This window comes from Aphis gossypii, unplaced genomic scaffold, assembly GCF_020184175.1.
Source record: "Aphis gossypii isolate Hap1 unplaced genomic scaffold, ASM2018417v2 Contig00279_ERROPOS119640, whole genome shotgun sequence".
In the NCBI taxonomy this organism is placed as follows: domain Eukaryota; kingdom Metazoa; phylum Arthropoda; class Insecta; order Hemiptera; family Aphididae; genus Aphis; species Aphis gossypii.
The window spans coordinates 32,191-50,691 of record NW_026083052.1 but is presented as its reverse complement, the minus strand read 5'-3'; the positions used below and the strand labels follow the sequence as shown (position 1 = coordinate 50,691).

General features: G+C 29.0%; 5 protein-coding genes across 5 annotated transcripts; 3 read left to right on the top strand and 2 right to left on the bottom strand.

The window, feature by feature from the left end:
• Positions 1 to 3,140: 3,140 nt before the first annotated feature.
• Positions 3,141 to 3,893, bottom strand: LOC126553615 (uncharacterized). The gene has a single exon (XM_050208760.1). The coding sequence runs from the start codon at positions 3,891 to 3,893 to the stop codon at positions 3,141 to 3,143; it is 753 nt and encodes a 250-aa protein (XP_050064717.1).
• A 159-nt stretch (positions 3,894 to 4,052) lies between these two features.
• LOC126553614 (uncharacterized) lies at positions 4,053 to 5,296 on the top strand. The gene is made up of 4 exons (XM_050208759.1): positions 4,053 to 4,137; positions 4,344 to 4,469; positions 4,534 to 4,730; positions 5,053 to 5,296. The coding sequence occupies exons 1-4, from the start codon at positions 4,081 to 4,083 to the stop codon at positions 5,210 to 5,212; spliced, it is 540 nt and encodes a 179-aa protein (XP_050064716.1). The 5' UTR covers positions 4,053 to 4,080; the 3' UTR covers positions 5,213 to 5,296.
• Positions 5,297 to 6,885: 1,589 nt separating this feature from the next.
• Positions 6,886 to 9,529, bottom strand: LOC126553607 (zinc finger MYM-type protein 1-like). Its single transcript, XM_050208753.1, has one exon. It carries the CDS (start codon positions 9,469 to 9,471, stop codon positions 6,886 to 6,888), a length of 2,586 nt encoding a protein of 861 aa, XP_050064710.1. The 5' UTR covers positions 9,472 to 9,529.
• Positions 9,530 to 14,916: 5,387 nt separating this feature from the next.
• LOC126553606 (uncharacterized) lies at positions 14,917 to 17,939 on the top strand (the record flags this gene model as incomplete). Its single annotated transcript, XM_050208752.1, is given in 10 exon segments — positions 14,917 to 15,083; positions 15,086 to 15,143; positions 15,232 to 15,321; positions 15,459 to 15,548; positions 15,743 to 16,161; positions 16,227 to 16,384; positions 16,442 to 16,664; positions 16,758 to 17,021; positions 17,126 to 17,503; positions 17,803 to 17,939. Coding segments are annotated over 10 exon segments (1,863 nt in total), but the record flags the coding sequence as incomplete, so codon positions are not given.
• On the top strand, positions 17,900 to 18,486 carry LOC126553605 (uncharacterized). Its single transcript, XM_050208750.1, has 3 exons — positions 17,900 to 17,952; positions 18,009 to 18,321; positions 18,425 to 18,486. Exons 1-3 carry the CDS (start codon positions 17,950 to 17,952, stop codon positions 18,484 to 18,486), a joined length of 378 nt encoding a protein of 125 aa, XP_050064707.1. The 5' UTR covers positions 17,900 to 17,949.
• The last annotated feature ends 15 nt before the right edge of the window (positions 18,487 to 18,501 follow it).

Here is an 18,501-nt window from a genome sequence, read left to right as displayed (position 1 = left end):
ACATAAATTTATTGGCAATATTAATATATATATATAATGAAAAACTATAAAAATATTTGTATGGGATGATATATAATTTGTTCCGAACCGCGGGGCTAGCTTGAGCAAGCGAGCCGCAACGGGTGATGTCAGGGCCTTTAGAGGCGCGACAAATAGAACATAACAATTAGGGAAACTAATATTTAAATTTATACAATATAACTGGAAAACGGGTTATGCACACTTTTCCACGGTCTTAAGCAAGTCGTGTACAAATATGCGTTTCTACAGTGAAACCTGAGTAGGCTCACTGTAGTGGGATTGAACTATTGATCCTAAAAAGAACCGTTTTTGTCAGTCGCGATGGTAGATCGACCGTGCGTACAAAACCGCGTGTAAGAGCCGCTGGTATTGCACGACAAGTTAGAGGTTATATTATATTCGTCGACGGCCGCCTCAACGCTCAAACGTCTTCGCTGATGTATCCAGAACGTAACTGGTAGATTTATCGCCGTGTTCGTCGGTTGCCGCCTCGTTTCACGAGTGTCTTCGCTGCCGAGTCCGGAGTGTAATTCGTGGAAATCAATATTATGTACGTCGTTTTTCGTTATGTGTTGACAATTATGCTGATGATGGTGATAATGATTGAATACTGACTTGTTTTGAAAAGTGCCCGGTTTATATACTGTGATCCGTACCAGTAGTATATATTTGTATGTTCTGAGCACCTTTTTTACAGGGAGATTTCTTCATTTCAAGGGGGCATTTCTACATGCTCCACCGTGTAACAAAATTCTCAAAAAACCCTAATGTATGTTCTGAGCACCTTTTTTTACAATGAGATTTCTACACACGTTCACTGTGTAACAAAAAAATCTCAATTTTTTTTGTTTAAATGTTACGCTAACTCAGATTTACCGTGTAACACAATATGGTGTTAACATATATATTGTCCACCTACTGAAATAATTATTTCAAGAAAAGAACGCAAAATTATTAAATAAACTTTTTTATTATTATAAATTGTATTTACACAAGTTTTCTTACTTCTCTAGTAAAAGGTACATATTCTACAATACGATCATGAATCAATAAACAATAAGCAGTTACACCTGTAAGCGATTCTGAAGCTTCAATTTCTAATTGTACATCCACTGCTGAGGCTGTGGCTGAATCGTTCTGTTTCGAAGTATCAATGACTATAATTGGGGCGTTTGAAAGAAAAGTAGAAGGACTCAATATCGGATTTCGTATACTTTTTTCATAGTACGATTCTTGAAATGATGTATACATATCATATAATAAGGTAAAATTATTTTTTGTAAAATCTAAATTCAAATTATCGTACGGATAAGCTATTGAGTTCAGAAATACTCTAACGTTTGTTAGATTACAATGATCAAAAATACTACAGTCTTTTTCTAACGTACTTTTACGCCCTTTTTGCAATCCGATTATTATAAATCGCGGTTTTTCTAATTTCGATGCAGTTTTCAAATTCCATACAACTTTTTTAGCGGTTCCTAGTTCAGGATATTCAAAAGTTTCAAAAGATCTGAAAGGAATAAACAAACTTTTTTCTTTTTCTACAAGTTTCAATAATTTCAACCTTTCTCCATCGTCAACAGTAATATGCGGAACCTTCCATACTATTTTGTTTAAAGTAACTTTGGCTGTTGTAGTAGTATTTATACCACTTTTCAATTTTAATGCATTTAAATCACTATGACTTCGAGTTAATATTAATTCCAATCTAGAATTAACTAATATTTTTCTATAGTCTTCAAAAAAACCTAGCCAATATTTCAATGGAATGCAAGCACTAAATTCACCTTTATCATTTGCTGATTGTGTTGCGTTTTTAAAATTCCAGCCAGAATTTTCATAACAATTATAGTTGTCTGGTGTACCGGATAAGTATCCTTTCAACGAGCTAGTGATTCCAAGAACACGCGTGCTATCAATTTCTATACCATTCATTTCCAACCGTATTTGTTCAAAGAGATAAGAGTAACCGTTATTAGATAGTTTAACTTTGTCAGGTTCCGAAAACATTCCTTCCAGAAAAATAAAGCTTTCGTGTAGATACGGATAAACATCTGTTTGCTGAATTGATATACGTATTTCGTCGTTATTATTAAATGATGTAGTATACTCGTACGGTGTGTATGAATGATATTCAATTTTTGTTATTTTAGAATCCGTTTCATACCGCGAACTTATATCTAAAATATCACTTTCAGGCATTTTGCTTTAATTGATAACCTAGAGCTTGTAAAATTTTTTTATTTGTCAACGTCAATTTTTTTACTTTATTTGATGTTACCGGTACCACTTTAGTCTTATGACTAGTTGAACTGATCCGAAGTAGCGGATTTATATTGAATTTTAATCCCATATCAAGATCCGTAAAGTTTAATATGTAACACGATTGTCAATGCCTCACCAAAATTATCAATCGGATTATGATCTTGATCAACTAGCTGAACGGTTATCGAATCAATATTTGTTTTATTCAATTTGTAATATATTAAATTTGGCGGTGTCTGAATTACTTTAGATCCTGTCCTCTCACTCGGGAAAAATTCGTAAATCGAATGACTTTGTAGATGGTTGTTGAATGATCCTTGAGCTATATTACACATTACTTTTATAGAATTAATTGTGTTTAAATTTACTGCTTTTTCCGATCGATGAATTGCATACTCTGGTTTGTATTGTCTTTTGTCAAAACCAAATACAGGTGCCATACTAAATGGAATCTCAAAGTGTAGTATCCCATTACATTTTATATATGATCTGAAATCATTAGGATCAACCGAAATATCGAATGTTAATTTGGTTAAGTTTTCACTATTATAGTCATCTATTTGCTTCTTAACTCGTTGATTAATATCTTCAATTTCATAACATCCCTCTTCCAATTTAATATAACACATCATAGGAGTATTATTGTTTTCATCGTCAACTATTTGTATAGAAAATTTATTATTATTTTCATTAATATTTGGGAATGAATTAAATGACTGTAAACATAAAAAAGCTATTTCTGAATCCTCGTAAAGGTTTATAGACGGAAAATAATTTACGGATAATATGGTAGCATTCCCAGTTAAACTTAAAGTAACTGACTCGTACATTACAAAATCTAAGATATAAATTTAATAATGAGATCCGTGACGTTTAATATGCAAAACAACTGTCAACGTCTCGTTAAAATTGTCAATTGGATTATTGTTTTGGTCAACTAACTGAACAGTTATTAAATTAATATCTGTTTTGTTTAATCTGTAATATATAAGGTTTGACGGAGATTGAACAACCTTTGTTCCTGTTCTCCCACTCGGGAAAAACTCATATATCGAATGACTTTGAAATTGGTTGTTGAATGACCCATGTGCTATATTGCACAATAATTTTATAGAGTTAATCGTGTTTAAATTGACCGCTTTATCCGATCGACGAGCTTCATGAAACGGTCCACATCTTATCTTTTTAAACCCAAAAACAGGTGCTATACTATATGGAGTATTGAACTGAAGTATTCCATTACATTTTATATACGTTTTAAAATCAACAGGATCAATACGTACACTGAATGTTAGCTGTGTTCCGTAGTTGTTATTAACTTGGGATAACTCTTTTGCAATTTTATTGTTAATATCTTCTATTTCATAGCATCCTTCTTCCAAACAAAATTCAAAAGTGTGCAATTTATATTTATTTCTCTTTGAAGGAATTACTTCTATTTTCAGTCGGTTATTAATTGCATTTATAATATTTGGAAATGAATTGAACGTTTGCAAAGATAACAAAGCTATTTCTGAATCCTCGTAAACATTTAGAGATGGAAAATAATGTGCAGTCAATACAGTCGACTTTCCAGTTAAACTTAGTGTAAGAGATTCATGCATTGTAAAAATTCAAGACATAAATGTCCACAGTTGAATGTATTAAAGTCTTAATTTTACCCTTTCCGTTTCAGTATGCTTCAACTGAAATGTATAAAATATATCACTCAATACAAAATAGCAAGTCACTTTTAGAGAAAGTACGTAAGTTCATTTAATAGCTACAAGTTATAACTGAATAAAAAAAAAAATGTCATTTGTTAGCTCAGTAAATAGTAGTAACGAAGAATCGATGAACGATAGTGATGTAAGTACAAAATAATATGTTTTTTAATAATTTATAATTATTAGTTATATTTTGAAGATGACTAAGTACAATATTTTTTTTTATTTTGTATAATACTAAACTATGTTGGTTCGAGGTATTATACTCTTACTTAAAGATATAAATAAATAGGTGTAGCGTATATATTTTTACTAGATTTTTAGTTACCAAATTTTATTTTATTTCAGAACGATTATAACAATATGAGTATGAATGATGAGGTTAAATCATTTAAATCGGTGAAAAAACAAGACATACGTAATAAAAATATAAAACAAGTCAAATCAAATAAGAATAAAACAATGGCTAAAAAAGTAAGTAAAACAAAACATTTACAGTAAAGTAAATTTTACATTTTTTTTTTTTTTTTTTTTTTAGAATATTTCATATTTGGATAATATTGAAAAATTACTACAAAATGAAAAGATTGAAACTGATATCATAAATACTATTACGGTAAAACAAGATGATGATCTGATAAATGTTAAATCTCCAACTGATGAAAGAAGTTCCGAGTACTGGACCATCAGCCACTATAAGATCAAAAATATTAAGAATGTTGATAGCAAGAACAGGTGATATAATATATTATATTATTTGTATACGGAGAGACCAGGACTATTTTCGGATAAACGCTTTTATAACGAATGTAAACTAGTGAATGATATTAAATCATTATCCATACAAAGACGATACACATTGCTGACAACTTATATGCTCTTTATTATTTAATCCCCAATATTCAAAAATGTATTAACATTATTCACTATGTCCAGCTATCCGCTTTACCTAGAGCCTAATATAATATACTTGTAATACATTTTTTTTAATAATCATATTACAGTAAGATTAAAAAATAAAAAAATAAATTTATTTATTTATTTATTTTTTTTATAGATGGAAACATGCTGAATGTAGCCTTAAAGTAACGATAACCGATCAAACAAAAGATCAAGAACTTAAGAATAATTTAACAGAGGTTGTACAAAAAATATTCACGCGCTTTATGACTGATCCAAAGAGGAAGATAACAAGATCTAAATTATCAAAGACATAATAATGTATTTATTAATGACAGTAGAAAAAAAAAAATTGAATATATAATAGGTGGTACTATGTAAAATAAAAAAATTTTCAGTTTAAATATACTTGTTTTATTTTTTTTATACCATCACTCACATTGTATATCAATTAAATATTATATTATATTATATTTTATTTATGTATATAAAACAAAAACTATATATAAATTACTGGTTAACAGCTGATTGAAAAAAAAAAAAAAAAAAAAAAATTAGACTACTAAGTCTTGTAATATCATATCTGATAGTGAGTTATAATGATACTGTAATAATTCATACATAAAAGAAATATCGTTAGACTCCATATTACTATAACTTAAGTCATAATTCTGAATATATTGGTTTGTAAATTCATTCCGACGACAAGAAAAAGGTAACCCATTTACATCTGTCATAATTAGTGAATATGCCGTGTCAAAAGTCTTTTGATAACTTAACAATTTTTTTTGTTTTTCAATAATATATAAATCAATACAGTGTTGCAATTGTTTCAAACGGTGTAAATCGGTATGTGATAAAGTAATATAATTTTCATTAGAATGTAATATAATTGAAGACTGTTTCACATTAACAGAATAACTTAAATTGTCAGTTATTCTTACACGTTTCATCGAGTTTGCAGATTATCGATAATTGTATTGTAATTATTTTCACACATTAATGTAAGCCATTGTTCAAGATCAAGGTTTAAAATCTTTTTAGTTATTTTACATTCTAATAATATAACGATTGAAATCTTTTTGTTAACAAGCAATCCAACTGTTACACTTTTTTTACCATACGGTCGAATTTCGAATACTGACTTTGAAACAACTGGTGAAATCATATTGTAGCTAGCGGTCTTTAAATTCTTATAGATTTTTTTTTTTTTTTTTTTTATTATAATGAATTACGTTTGTTGAAGTAGTGCTATGATTGTTAGAGTGTTTATCATATACTGATAATATTGCTAAGTATAACAACATTTTATACTAAAATCATAGAGTATATAGAGACGCCCCCCTATAAATTATACTTTATGACTAAAATTATTAAAAAAAAAAAAAATGTAAAAGTAAATACGTGACCTAATTGATAAGTGTGGAGGGGGGGGGGTGAGAAGAATTATTAATTATTAATGATTATATACTTACATTAATTTGCATCAAACCTGAAATTAAACCTTATATTATTTAAACAGAATTTCACGCCTTATCCATTAGGTCACGTATTTACAAGATAAAGGATTGAATAATAACACATTTAAGTTGTTTAATAGAATTCGATAATTTATTCGATACCTATTATATAACATTTTTTTTTTTTTATAAATCTTAATATACTAACAAGTGGTATCCAGGGCCGGCGCTAAGTATTTTGCCGCCCTGTGCAGTTAATAAAATGCCGCCCCTTTCAATACTTTTTGCCATATAATTAGTACATAGTATTATTTATTTTATACAAAATTAACAAAATTAATTATAAACTGGGCTATATTGTAGGAGAATAGGAGTTCAAACGGTGAAATAAATAATCAATTTATTTATTTACATTTTACATTGTTACACTTAATATTTTTTTCACAAAAGTTTGTTATTTACATTTATAAAAATAAATGGTAGTTCTTATTTACAATTAATATATAATTCATGCAATAATAAATCATAATTCATAAATGTTTTCTGGCTTTTAACTTTGCAAAATCGTCGACTAAATTTTTCTCTGTTAATTCTTGACCAATTTCGTGTTCAATTGAGATCATAGCTAGACCACAAAGTCGTTCGTTTTTCATTGTTGAGCGTAAGTATGTTTTGGTAAGTTTCAATTTCGAAAAACTTCTTTCACCAGTTGCCACTGATACTGGTAATGTTAGCAAAATTCGTAAGGCAATGGATAGGTTTGGTGCAAAATCACCTGCATTTATCACAAATGTTAAGAGTTCATAAGGTGTTAAGTTATCATCAACCATAGCTGATACTGATTTTAATTCATGGGCCATTTCAATTCCATTGATATCTGTTGAATCATCATCGGTAAGAAGAATTTGTAAGTCTTTGCAATGTTTTAATAGTTCTTCATGTGTAAGATTTTTTAGTTTTTTCATATTGTAAAGAAACGAAAAATTGTTATTATGTTCTTTTAGTTGTTCAAATCTATCATTCACACTATTTATTGCTACATCAAGTGTAAAATAATAAAAATGTATTTTGAATTGCTGTTTTGGGTCAATAACTGGTTCATCGTTGTGTTCATAATCAAAGTGTTTACGAGTACGTCGTGGTTTAATTCTACCCCGTGAGTTTTCAAAAAGAGACTCTACTCCCATTTCCGTTGCAAGTACTGTTGAATCTATAATCATTTTTTCAAAAGATTCTTCAGATCTCAGTTCATTTAAATGTTTCAATAAAGTTTCTAAAATGCCCAAAGCTAAAGATATGTCAAAATTAGGTTTTTGCATTAATTTACTGATTGGATTTATATGATTAAGTATGTCGTACCAAATGACAACAGAACAAATAAATTTAAATGTTTTAATAAGATTACATAAACATTCATCTTCATGTTTAACCATTGGATCTAAATTTATATTTTCTGATATTTCAAACAAAGCATCATAAATTTCACCTATGTAATTTCGAAACGGTTTAAGTGCGTCTATTCGACTTTCCCACCTGGTTTGACTTAATGGTTTGAGTGTTAGTTCTTTAACATGTTTTAAAAGAATTTGCCAACGAATAGTTGAGGCAGAAAAAAAGTTGAATACTTTTTGAATTATATCGAAAAACGCTACAGCTTCTTTTGAAGATTTTGCGGCATCATTTACAACAAGATTTAATGAATGCGCACTACAAGGAACAAAAAATGCACGTGGATTAATATTTCGAATATGCCGTTGAACTCCGGAGTGCACACCTTTCATATTGGCTCCATTGTCATATCCTTGTCCTCGCATATTACTCAAAGGTATATTCAGCTCACGTAATATGTTTAAAAGTACATCACATAGATTTTCTCCAGTACTACTTTCAACTGAAATAAAACCAAGAAAATGTTCACGTATGGTAACTTTTGAATCTTCAATCGACACAAAACGAATAATTATAGTCATGAGCTCCGAGTGACTTATATCAGGAGTACAATCTAGTATAATACTATAATACCTCGCTTCGCTAACCATAGTAACTATGCGAGACTTAATAGACTGAGCTAATAAATCAATCATCTCATTTTGAATATCTTTTCCTAAATAATGGCATATATTTTTTTTACTATTAATTATTCTTCTTACATGTTCAGCCATCACAGAATCATACTTAGCCATAAGTTCAATTAATTTTAGAAAATTTCCATTATTATGTTTGAATAACTGATCAGATGATCCACGAAAAGCTAAATTTTGATGACCAAGAAATTGTACTACCGACATGATACGTTGTAAAACTTCATTCCAATGCTTACACTCAGATTCTAAAATACGTTGGTTTACGTCATCAATCGTTTTTGTTTTTTTTAACCTCAATGACAATTCTAACCATGTACTATATGCAGTCAAATGATTTTTTGATGTTTCATGTCCTTTTAGCATTTGTGTACAATGCCTCCAGTCATTATATCCTTCTAAAGCCAACTTAGAGTTTGAATTATCAAATAGTTTACAGCAAAAACAAAATATTACGTCATTAGAAATAGAGTATACAAGCCATGTCCTTGTGACATTTTCTCCATTACTCATACTTCGTTTGTAATGAAATTGTGTGAATTTTCGTCCTTGATCATCTGAAGGAAATACAAAATTTGCATTTAACGGAGCAGGAGGGCCTTTTTCAACCAACAATGTTTTAAAGTCGTTATTAATAATTAAAGGCCATTCAGCAGGGTCTGTACTGATATTAATTAAAGAATTAAAAGAATTTTTATTGACATTTTCTGTTAAACTTTTGGCTACTGTAGTTTCAGAAGGTACAGTGACACCTTCAACTGATAAAGAGTCAAAAACCTCACTGGGTTGCATTACAACATTGTCTGTTATATTTTTGGCTACTGTAGTTTCAGAAGGTACAGTGGCATCTATAACTGAGAAAGAGTCAAAAACTTCACTAGGTTGTATAACTACAGCATTTGAAATATCTAATGAAGAGGAAGAATCCATTAAAAATTTTTTGATAGAATTAGACTGTTTTTTAATTACAGCTTCTTTTTCACGTTTTCTCTTCCTATATTCTGCACCCGAAAGTCGCTGTCTACCATCCGACATATTGGAGCTTTCTTAACTTTTTACTATATAAATAAAAAATGTATACGGTTGAATTACATAAAATAGAAACACAATGTATGAAAATAAAATAAATAATAATACAGTTTTTCAAAACCCAAAATAAACAATACAATTATTATTATTAACTATAATAGAGTTAACATAATTAATAAAATAATAATGTAGCTATTAGGTTTTCAATTTTGAAAATTAAAAATTCACTTCCTAAATATCTTAGATAAAAATGATAATATATCATTTAGTTCACACGTAGTTACGTACATTCAAAATTTAAAATCAGATATCGGGATGTATTATTTTTTCTTAATTTGTCATTGTATTTACATAAATTACCTACTTAATATTAATAATTGTACAATTATTATAAAAAAAAATACTCACCAAATTATAAATATCAAAATATGACGTGTTCAATGTTGATCGACTAAATAATATGCACAATGCACAGCACTCTATAATCGTTGATGCTACGACTCGTTGACAAATGACAATATACTAGATACGTATAGTTCGATAGATGTCAATCGTCACATGTAAACTAGATTGTATCGCTGATAATTATTGATTATTGTACATACGTTTTTGGGAATCTTTATCGTGATTTGATTCGGTTCATGTTTGCTAATTGGAAACCATTAAGATAATCGCGAAACACGCCGAGCGACAATGCTAGCGGCTAGCCCGCATATTATATTGTCTATTTTTTTTTACTAATAATTCTTACTTAGATACTACATACAATGACACAGTTCCAGTCAAAATAATATAATGAGCATTATTTTTATTTTAGATTTACAGTGAGTAATGGTGAAAAACACATATTTTTATTTATTAACAATGCCGCCCCTAAAATTCCAAAAAAAATTGCCGCCCTGTGCGGTCGCACAGGTCGCACGTGCCTTCCGCCGGCCCTGGTGGTATCATATGATTCAATTTCACAATTACATTTAGCTTTTCCGCATTTGGTTTTTACATATTCAACAAAGTGATTTCCTTTTGATAATAATACATATACACATTCCGGATTATGTCTCGAGTGTTCAATCCATGGTATATCGTCTTTTTTCCAATCGTATAAGACAAGTCCGCAGGAAAAACATTCTACAACGTATTTTACTCCTCTGTATATGAAACCACAATCAGCCAATAAATATTTATTTTGAGGTATTTTTGATGGTAATATATCATACGTTTTTAATCTGGATGTAAATGTAATGTATTCCGGATATGTTGGGAATGATTTGTTTCGTACTAAAGAAACTAATGAAGAAATGTCATTGCTAGTTTTTTGTAAGTTCATTTTTTTAAATGGTATTGAAAATCAAAATGTATTACTATAAAAAATATATTCTTAAGAGGCCATTCTGGAAAAACTGAAACGTATACAACGGCCGAGAGAACGCGCTGTTAGGTGTTTTCGGGATCCGCAAGCACGCGACGTTTTAACCACGCCCACTACTAGTAGTCGGCGCCCGGCGGCCGGCCGATGATTTTGTTTGTTCGGGAGCCACGTTTATTATTATCTGAACCTTTGCCTATGACGGATCGCGCGTAAATATACACGTAAATGGTAAATGCAGCTGTAATAACCGCGGCTACCTAGTACCCATGCGATTTATGTTTAATACATTATTAGATACTTACTAATTATTTTAAATGATAGTAAAAATGTTACATTCCAATAAGCGATAACAGTGTACATATTAATTATTTTGTAATAATATATAATCGATTGAAATACAACTTAATACAAATTAACTATTATATCATTAGACATTTTTTAACAATTTATATATCATTAAATAAGTATTAGTATTCATAGATAATAGATTAATAACATGAAATACCTAAAATACAAGAATATATATTTCTATTTAATGAAATGTGATATTATGTACAAATTATCTAGGTATGTAAAAAGGTTACAATTAGGTATACCTATTATTATTATAATTTATAAAGTAATAACATAAAAAGTATAACACTATAGGTACGTACTATTGTACGTATTTATTTTAATGCCATAATAAAAAACCATTTGTAACGATTTAATAATAATAAATAGGTAAGTAACATAATATAGTTTATTGCCGTCAACTAATATAACAGTACAATTAATAAAATATAATTACAATATTAACCAATATAATTTATACCTAGTTACAAATATAATTCATGTATATTATACAAATTTAAAAAAATAATTTCATTTGATATTAATACATATTTTTATTACTTAAATTTTAAATAAATATTTTTATATTTAATTTTGATGGTTTCAAACCATTTCATGCTGTAAATTTGGATAAATATTATGGGTTTTATTCTTATAACGTTGAACGTTTTTTATTTCTAACGAGTCTTCATCAAACTCTTTATTTTTAATGTACATGTTTTTATTAGACTGAGATATATTATTTATGAGTAATACTAGAAAAAAAAACCCCCTAAAAGCTTTGTACTCCATCCAAAAGTTTTATACAAAAAATGAATATTAATACCTGCATCGATGGTTGTAACTATTAATTTTGCAACAAAGAATATCCCCATTAGCCCCGACACAAAAGTTCCAACTGTCGTAAACCAGCCCCATAATTTGAATAGCTTATCTTCCACCATTTTTCCAAGTTGTGTTCATCTATCAAATATTTAAATTGTATTCCTTGGTTTACTGTATCATAACCCATGGTCTGTCTAACTAAATTATTTTTGACTGCGTCCACTTCTTGGGGGTATATTATATGTTGTTGGAAAGCTTTCATTGTATCTTTTGTATACAAGCCGGAATTCATTAAAAAGTCTAAATTTTTGTATGCCCATGTCCATGCTGTATTTGGTTTCAATTTTGGTGGCGTTTTTATTTCCTGGACATTAGGGAAAAATCCATACCAATTACCATCTAAATTGAACGCAGGTGGATACATTGAATTACAATTAATTTGTGTTCCATATTTTTGCAAGTTATGTGTTTTTGGAGCCATATAGAATGTATGGTTGTTATACAAGACTGGTAATTCATTATAACATGAGTCTGTTTTAGTTACCTCGACTTTAACTTTTTTGCATTTGATTAAATAAATTATTTCAGCGTGCTTGATGGCCGTGAATCCAGGCCCTCCGCCCATAATATACGCGAACTCCGGAAGATTGTTTGAGGCTAATGTAAGCCTTTGCTGTAATAATTGTCGTTCAAGTGTACATTGCTTTTGTAATAAGTCATTATATAATGTGGTTATTGTTGATTTAAAAAAATTTTCAATGTATACAAATTTTGTATTTACATAAGCAATTAAATCAGTGTTTTGCGGAGAAATGGATTTTGTTTGAAAATTATTAAAAACATGGCATCTGTAAGAATAAGTAATTGCATGTGTTCGGTTTGAATTACCGGGATTTCACAAGCGAATGTTTTTTTAATTTGTTTGAGAGCAAACACTATTTTGTCTGTCTCTACAATATATGTATATATACTCGAGTTGTCGTTAGTGATCGAGGTAACTAATGATGCTGGACCATCAAAAAAACAACGAAATCTTGTTCTTCGCAATTATAATGATTATTGCTCCATACGGTTTCGCCTTTAAACGTATCAACACCATAATTATCAGATAGTTTCATTTTTGTACCCGACGGAAGAATAAGGGTGTTATCTTTACTATTGGCTATTGCTGTACCTTCTGATAAATTATTTTATATTTAGCCTGTACTATGGCGTTCTCCCATTCTCCTTTATTAGATTTAAAATTCGTCCCTTTACAATTTCCAAATCTGTCCAGTGATCCTGCTACAGTATGCGAAACTAATGTTGTTTCATTCATTTGCAAATCCGTTACTATACCCCCTAGAGGAAAAGTATAGGATCGTTTTTGATGAATTTCCCAACATCGAGCATTTCCTAACTCAACAACATCGGAAAAATACCCTCCCTCTACTGATTGTGCATCTTCAAATACCGAGCATCTAGTTATTAAATAATCGACTGATATGAAACACGACTTAAAATGAACAGGATAGGTATCAATTATGTAGTATTGTATTTTTCTTGTATGTTGTTTTGTATGTTTTTGATGGTACTGGAAAATCGCAGTTGTCCACTTCTAAGCTATCAAATGACGTGACATTTTGAACAGGCCCATCACAATCGTACGCAATGAACTCGGATTCAGTGAAAGGTATAGTTGTAATTATGATAAGTATTATATTTTTGATACACATCATGTTGATCGGGTTTAACCTATTATAAAAGACAAAATTAAACAAATTAACCAAAAAAAATTAATGTTATTAATTAAATATTATAATAACAACTATACTATACTTTTTACCTTATACTTATACATTTAACATAAAACTAAAATTATTATAATTAATATTTAATTATAATTAAAATATTTTAAAATAATATATATTAATGTACATATTTGTAAATTTATTTTAAATATTACACGTCAACCAACGAAATGGGGGCGAATAAATAATTTATAAAATCTTATTTAAAAAAATCTATTTTATTTGTAAAGTATATTTAATTTGTTCATTATTAAAATATAGTAACAACCAAAATATAGGTTATATTATATAAGTACACTAAACGACATAATTATTAAAAAACATGCATTTGATTTATAATTTTAATTTGTAATTTGTTATATTTGTTATTTCTTGGTTTTGCTATTTTTTTTTACTATTCAGTAAGAATATATAAATGTATGAGTTTTAGTGCATATTCTGTATACGTAATGTTGGGTATAATACAATAAGTATTCAGGCTTACTTGAAAATAGCCGTAACGCTGGTCTGGAACGTGAACTGATTTGATGCTTGTTGCTTTGATTCCTATACTGTGAATCTTCGGAGCTCCAGGAATGTAGAAAAAGTAGATTATGTACTTGTAATAAATTAACACACTTTTTTTATTCGACAAAAATGAATGACAACGCGTAGAAACGATTTGAGATTATAAGCAAAGTATGGCAAAACGAATATAATAGGCCAGTATGTGTGCAAGAGACTGATGTACACGCCTAAGTGGACACTGGAACACTCGATATGAGATGATCTGTTTGGAGGGCTATATTTTATACAATTTGCAGATAGCTGCTTTAATCATTGGTGTGTTGCTATTGTTATCATATGTTAATGTTTGTGTAGCTATTTAAATAATATTCTATTTAATTTTCAAAATAATTATGATATATCCTAATGTCATTAAATGTCATTACACTATTTAACCTTATCGAAACTTTTAAAAATGTTTGAATACAGTTATTAAATCAATAGCAATATATTTAATTTTAAGATATCAATAGGAAGTCTAAGGTCCTAAACTTATTAATTTAGACCAATTATAGATATGTCATGTATGATTATGCTTGTCTTTTTATGACAACCATTTTTACAATTATTAATCTTAGTATAATATGCGCGTAATATAAAAATATAATATTATAATACGCGTTTAATATTATACGCGAGTGAACACGAATCGCTGTTATACTTTTGTCGTTTTGTCATTTCGTGCTCATCATATTTTTTTTAACGTAAAATGGATCCATCGAAAAATAAAAATCGATATCAATCAAAGAAGTTATCGAAAAAAAAAATCTGAGTTCTCAAATGAGGGACCTTTTTGGTATTCGCAGACAAAACAAGTATTTAAATAAAACATAAATAATTTTTTTTAATAATTAAATAAGAATATATTTTAATCTAACTTATATTATTTTATTTTAATTCAAGGGACAATACTGAAGTAATCGAACCTGTTGTGGAACCCATGTTTTTAGGTGCTGATAATCAACCACCATGTTCGTCAAGGGAAATAATAAGGTAAACTTTAAATCTTTTATGTATATTATACATTTTTTATCTTTAAATAAATATAAAAAAAAAAATGCTTTCAATAATTTTGACCATGCCAACAAATAATAAATAGTTTATAAATAATTAATTTTTTTTAATTCAAGGCACAATTTTGAGGTAATCGAACCTGTAGGAGAACCCTTTTTCCTAGGTGTTGATAATCAACCACCATGTTCGTCAAGGGAAACCATCAGGTAAACTTAAAATCTTTAATGTATTATACATTTTTTAAATGATTAAATGCATAGGCGAAATGTAGGGAGCCAATTTAGAGTATAACTTCAAATGCATCATATAAAAAAATATGCCTATGTATTTTTTTTTATAATTTTAATTAGTTTTTAATTAGGTATATTATATAATATATATAGCTTATTTAATTTTTAAGTAGTAAAATAACCAAATCGGAAGACACTGAAGTTAATGATTTGATTACTGAAGAAACCTTATACAGCCATGATTTTTCTGAACAATCTAAATCTAGTAATCAATATGTTGAGTATGAAAACTCCGGTAGACGAATAGTAGATATGAATTACGTTTTTTATCAAATTAAAAATAGTAATCACAAAGGACCATTTGGTTGTTCATTTTTAAATATGACGTTTATTTCTGAAAAAAAACATGGATTAAGATCAACTTTTAAGTTTAAATGCGATATTTGTAATATTATTATGATTATTGAATCGGAAAAATCGAAACCGGAAACTTATTTACCAATTAACGAAGCCGCCGTTAGCGGATCAATATCAGCTGGAATTGGATTTACGCAACTGTCTGAATTGTGCGCGACAATGGATATTCCATGTATGGCGTCATGTACTTTTGTATTAGTTCAAGGATTTATTAACAATAGAATTCACGAGTTGTAGCAGAAGCACAAATGAAAATCGCCGGTGACGAAGAACGTCGTTTAGCAATAGAAGCTGGAACAGTAGATGTTGACGGAATTCCTATGTGTACGGTTGTCGCAGATGGACAATGGTCTAAGCGTAGTTACAAAACTAAATATGACGCATTATCTGGAGTGGTAAGAAATGTAAATATACCGATTGTGTACATTTTAATATTACATTATTAATTTCAGGCAACAATAATTGGTTATAGATCAAAAAAAATTTTGTTTGTGGGTATTAGAAATCGGTTTTGTATAATTTGCCAGAGAGCAAAAAATAAAAAATTACAACCACCTGAACACACATGTTTTTTAAATTGGAAAAGGGGTGCTACAAGTATGGAAGCTGATGGTATTGCTGACGGTTTTAAACAGAGTATACAAATGCATGGTCTAAAATACAATAAGCTAATAGGTAAGCTACTATCTACGTTTTTAAATCGTGCATATTTTTCAACTATATAATTTTAGTTAATTCCTAATAAATATATGAAAAAAAATTGTCTAGGAGACGGAGATTCTAGTGTTACAAAAAGACTAGCTGAAATAATGCCTTATGGCCCTAGACTACCTGTCATAAAAATAGAATGTCGCAACCATTTATTGCGAAATTATGGAACAAAATTAGTAGCTCTGACGTTAAATACTAAGTATCCGATTTCGTTGAGAAAACATATAAAATCAAACATATTACGATTTAGATTTTCAATAACTAAGGCAATTGAATATCGTAATAGCTTACATGGTCAAACAGACAATCAAAAATCAGTAGGCAAGTTAATTATTATAATTATTATTTATTTATTTATTTATTTTTGATAAAATTATAAATTAACATTATTATTGTGTTAAACATTACATACATTATTATTTAAGGATTACGACAAGATATAAATAACAGTTTTCGACACATTTTGGGTGCCCATGATCGATGTGAATCATACTTTTGTAAGGGTCCACAAGCAAATGAAAAAAATATGATCGAAGATGCCGAAAGATCAGGGCTTGTGAGCGAAGTATCCCAAATAATATCTCGTTTAGTAGCGAATGTTGATAGTTTACTGATGAATGTTGACAACAACGTGTGTGAACAATTCAATAGTGTAATTAATAAATATTTAGCGGGTAAACGAATAAATTACTCTCAAAGAAATTCATATAATGCTCGAGTTGAAGCTGCGGTTATATCATGCAACTCAGGTGGAAAGTTTCTTCGGTTAATGCATAAAAATATAGTCAATGACATAAGTCCAGGTGAATAGTATATTAGTATGGCATTTTTATATATTATTATTCTAAACAAATAGTTATACCTAATATTCAAATAATATAATGATAATGATATTATTATTAATTACACTTATTATTTTTACTAAAACTGATGATGTATTAATTATTATATTATATATGTACTAGACACTAGTACATGTTACTACTACTATAAATATAATGTGTACCGAGTATAATATTATAATAGCCAATAGGTATACATTGTTATAATTCGTATATTATTTACACGAATCATTTACACAAAATGTATATTTTTTCTTTAGGAGAAATAGGAAAAAAAATGCTTGCTTCTAGTGAAAAGAAAAGATGTCGGCCAAAATCAAAAAAACTTCTTTTTACCGGAAATTCGGAAAAAAGAAATTATAATGGCCCGGATAAAGATTATGGTTTAGCTGAACCGTTGCCAGAAGATGGTATTTCAAAAGAAGCATTAGAAAAAACAAAAAAAGATTTCATAAATGCATTACAGTTGAACAGTGAAGAACGAACGGCCATCGAAGAAAAAACAAGAGACCAGGCCAATTCTCAAATTTGGCATGTTGAACGTCGAAATCGGCTTACAGCTTCGAATTTTGGTCGCGTGTGTAAACTTCGACCAACAACATCATGCAAAAACACGGTTTATGACATTTTATATAGGAAGTTTTCTTCAAACGCGACTAATTATGGTAAAGATACTGAACCAGAAGCTATCGTCGCATTGGAAAACCAATTAAAAATTAAAGTGAATCCATGTGGACTTATTATTGATGAAAATTTTCCTTATTTAGCTGCTTCTCCTGGTAAAATATATTAAAATACTTAATTACAAAAATATAAATGAAATTAATAAAATTTAATGAAATATTTATTTATTTTTTATTATTTTTTTTTTAATATCTATAGACGGTATTGTCGATGGCGATTTTATTGTTGAAATTAAATGTCCATTTGGAGTAAAAGAGTAAGACATAAGATTTTTA

Excerpts from the sequence above, each read along its gene's own strand:
- LOC126553615 (XM_050208760.1), bottom strand. The coding sequence starts at position 3,893 with ATGCATGAATCTCTTACACTAAGTTTAACTGGAAAGTCGACTGTATTG.
- LOC126553614 (XM_050208759.1), top strand. The coding sequence starts at position 4,081 with ATGTCATTTGTTAGCTCAGTAAATAGTAGTAACGAAGAATCGATGAAC. Across the intron at positions 4,138-4,343 it reads AATCGATGAACGATAGTGAT|AACGATTATAACAATATGAG; the intron begins GTAAGTACAAAA and ends ATTTTATTTCAG. Across the intron at positions 4,470-4,533 it reads ATAAAACAATGGCTAAAAAA|AATATTTCATATTTGGATAA; the intron begins GTAAGTAAAACA and ends TTTTTTTTTTAG.
- LOC126553607 (XM_050208753.1), bottom strand. The coding sequence starts at position 9,471 with ATGTCGGATGGTAGACAGCGACTTTCGGGTGCAGAATATAGGAAGAGA.
- LOC126553605 (XM_050208750.1), top strand. Across the intron at positions 18,322-18,424 it reads TTATTTAGCTGCTTCTCCTG|ACGGTATTGTCGATGGCGAT; the intron begins GTAAAATATATT and ends TAATATCTATAG.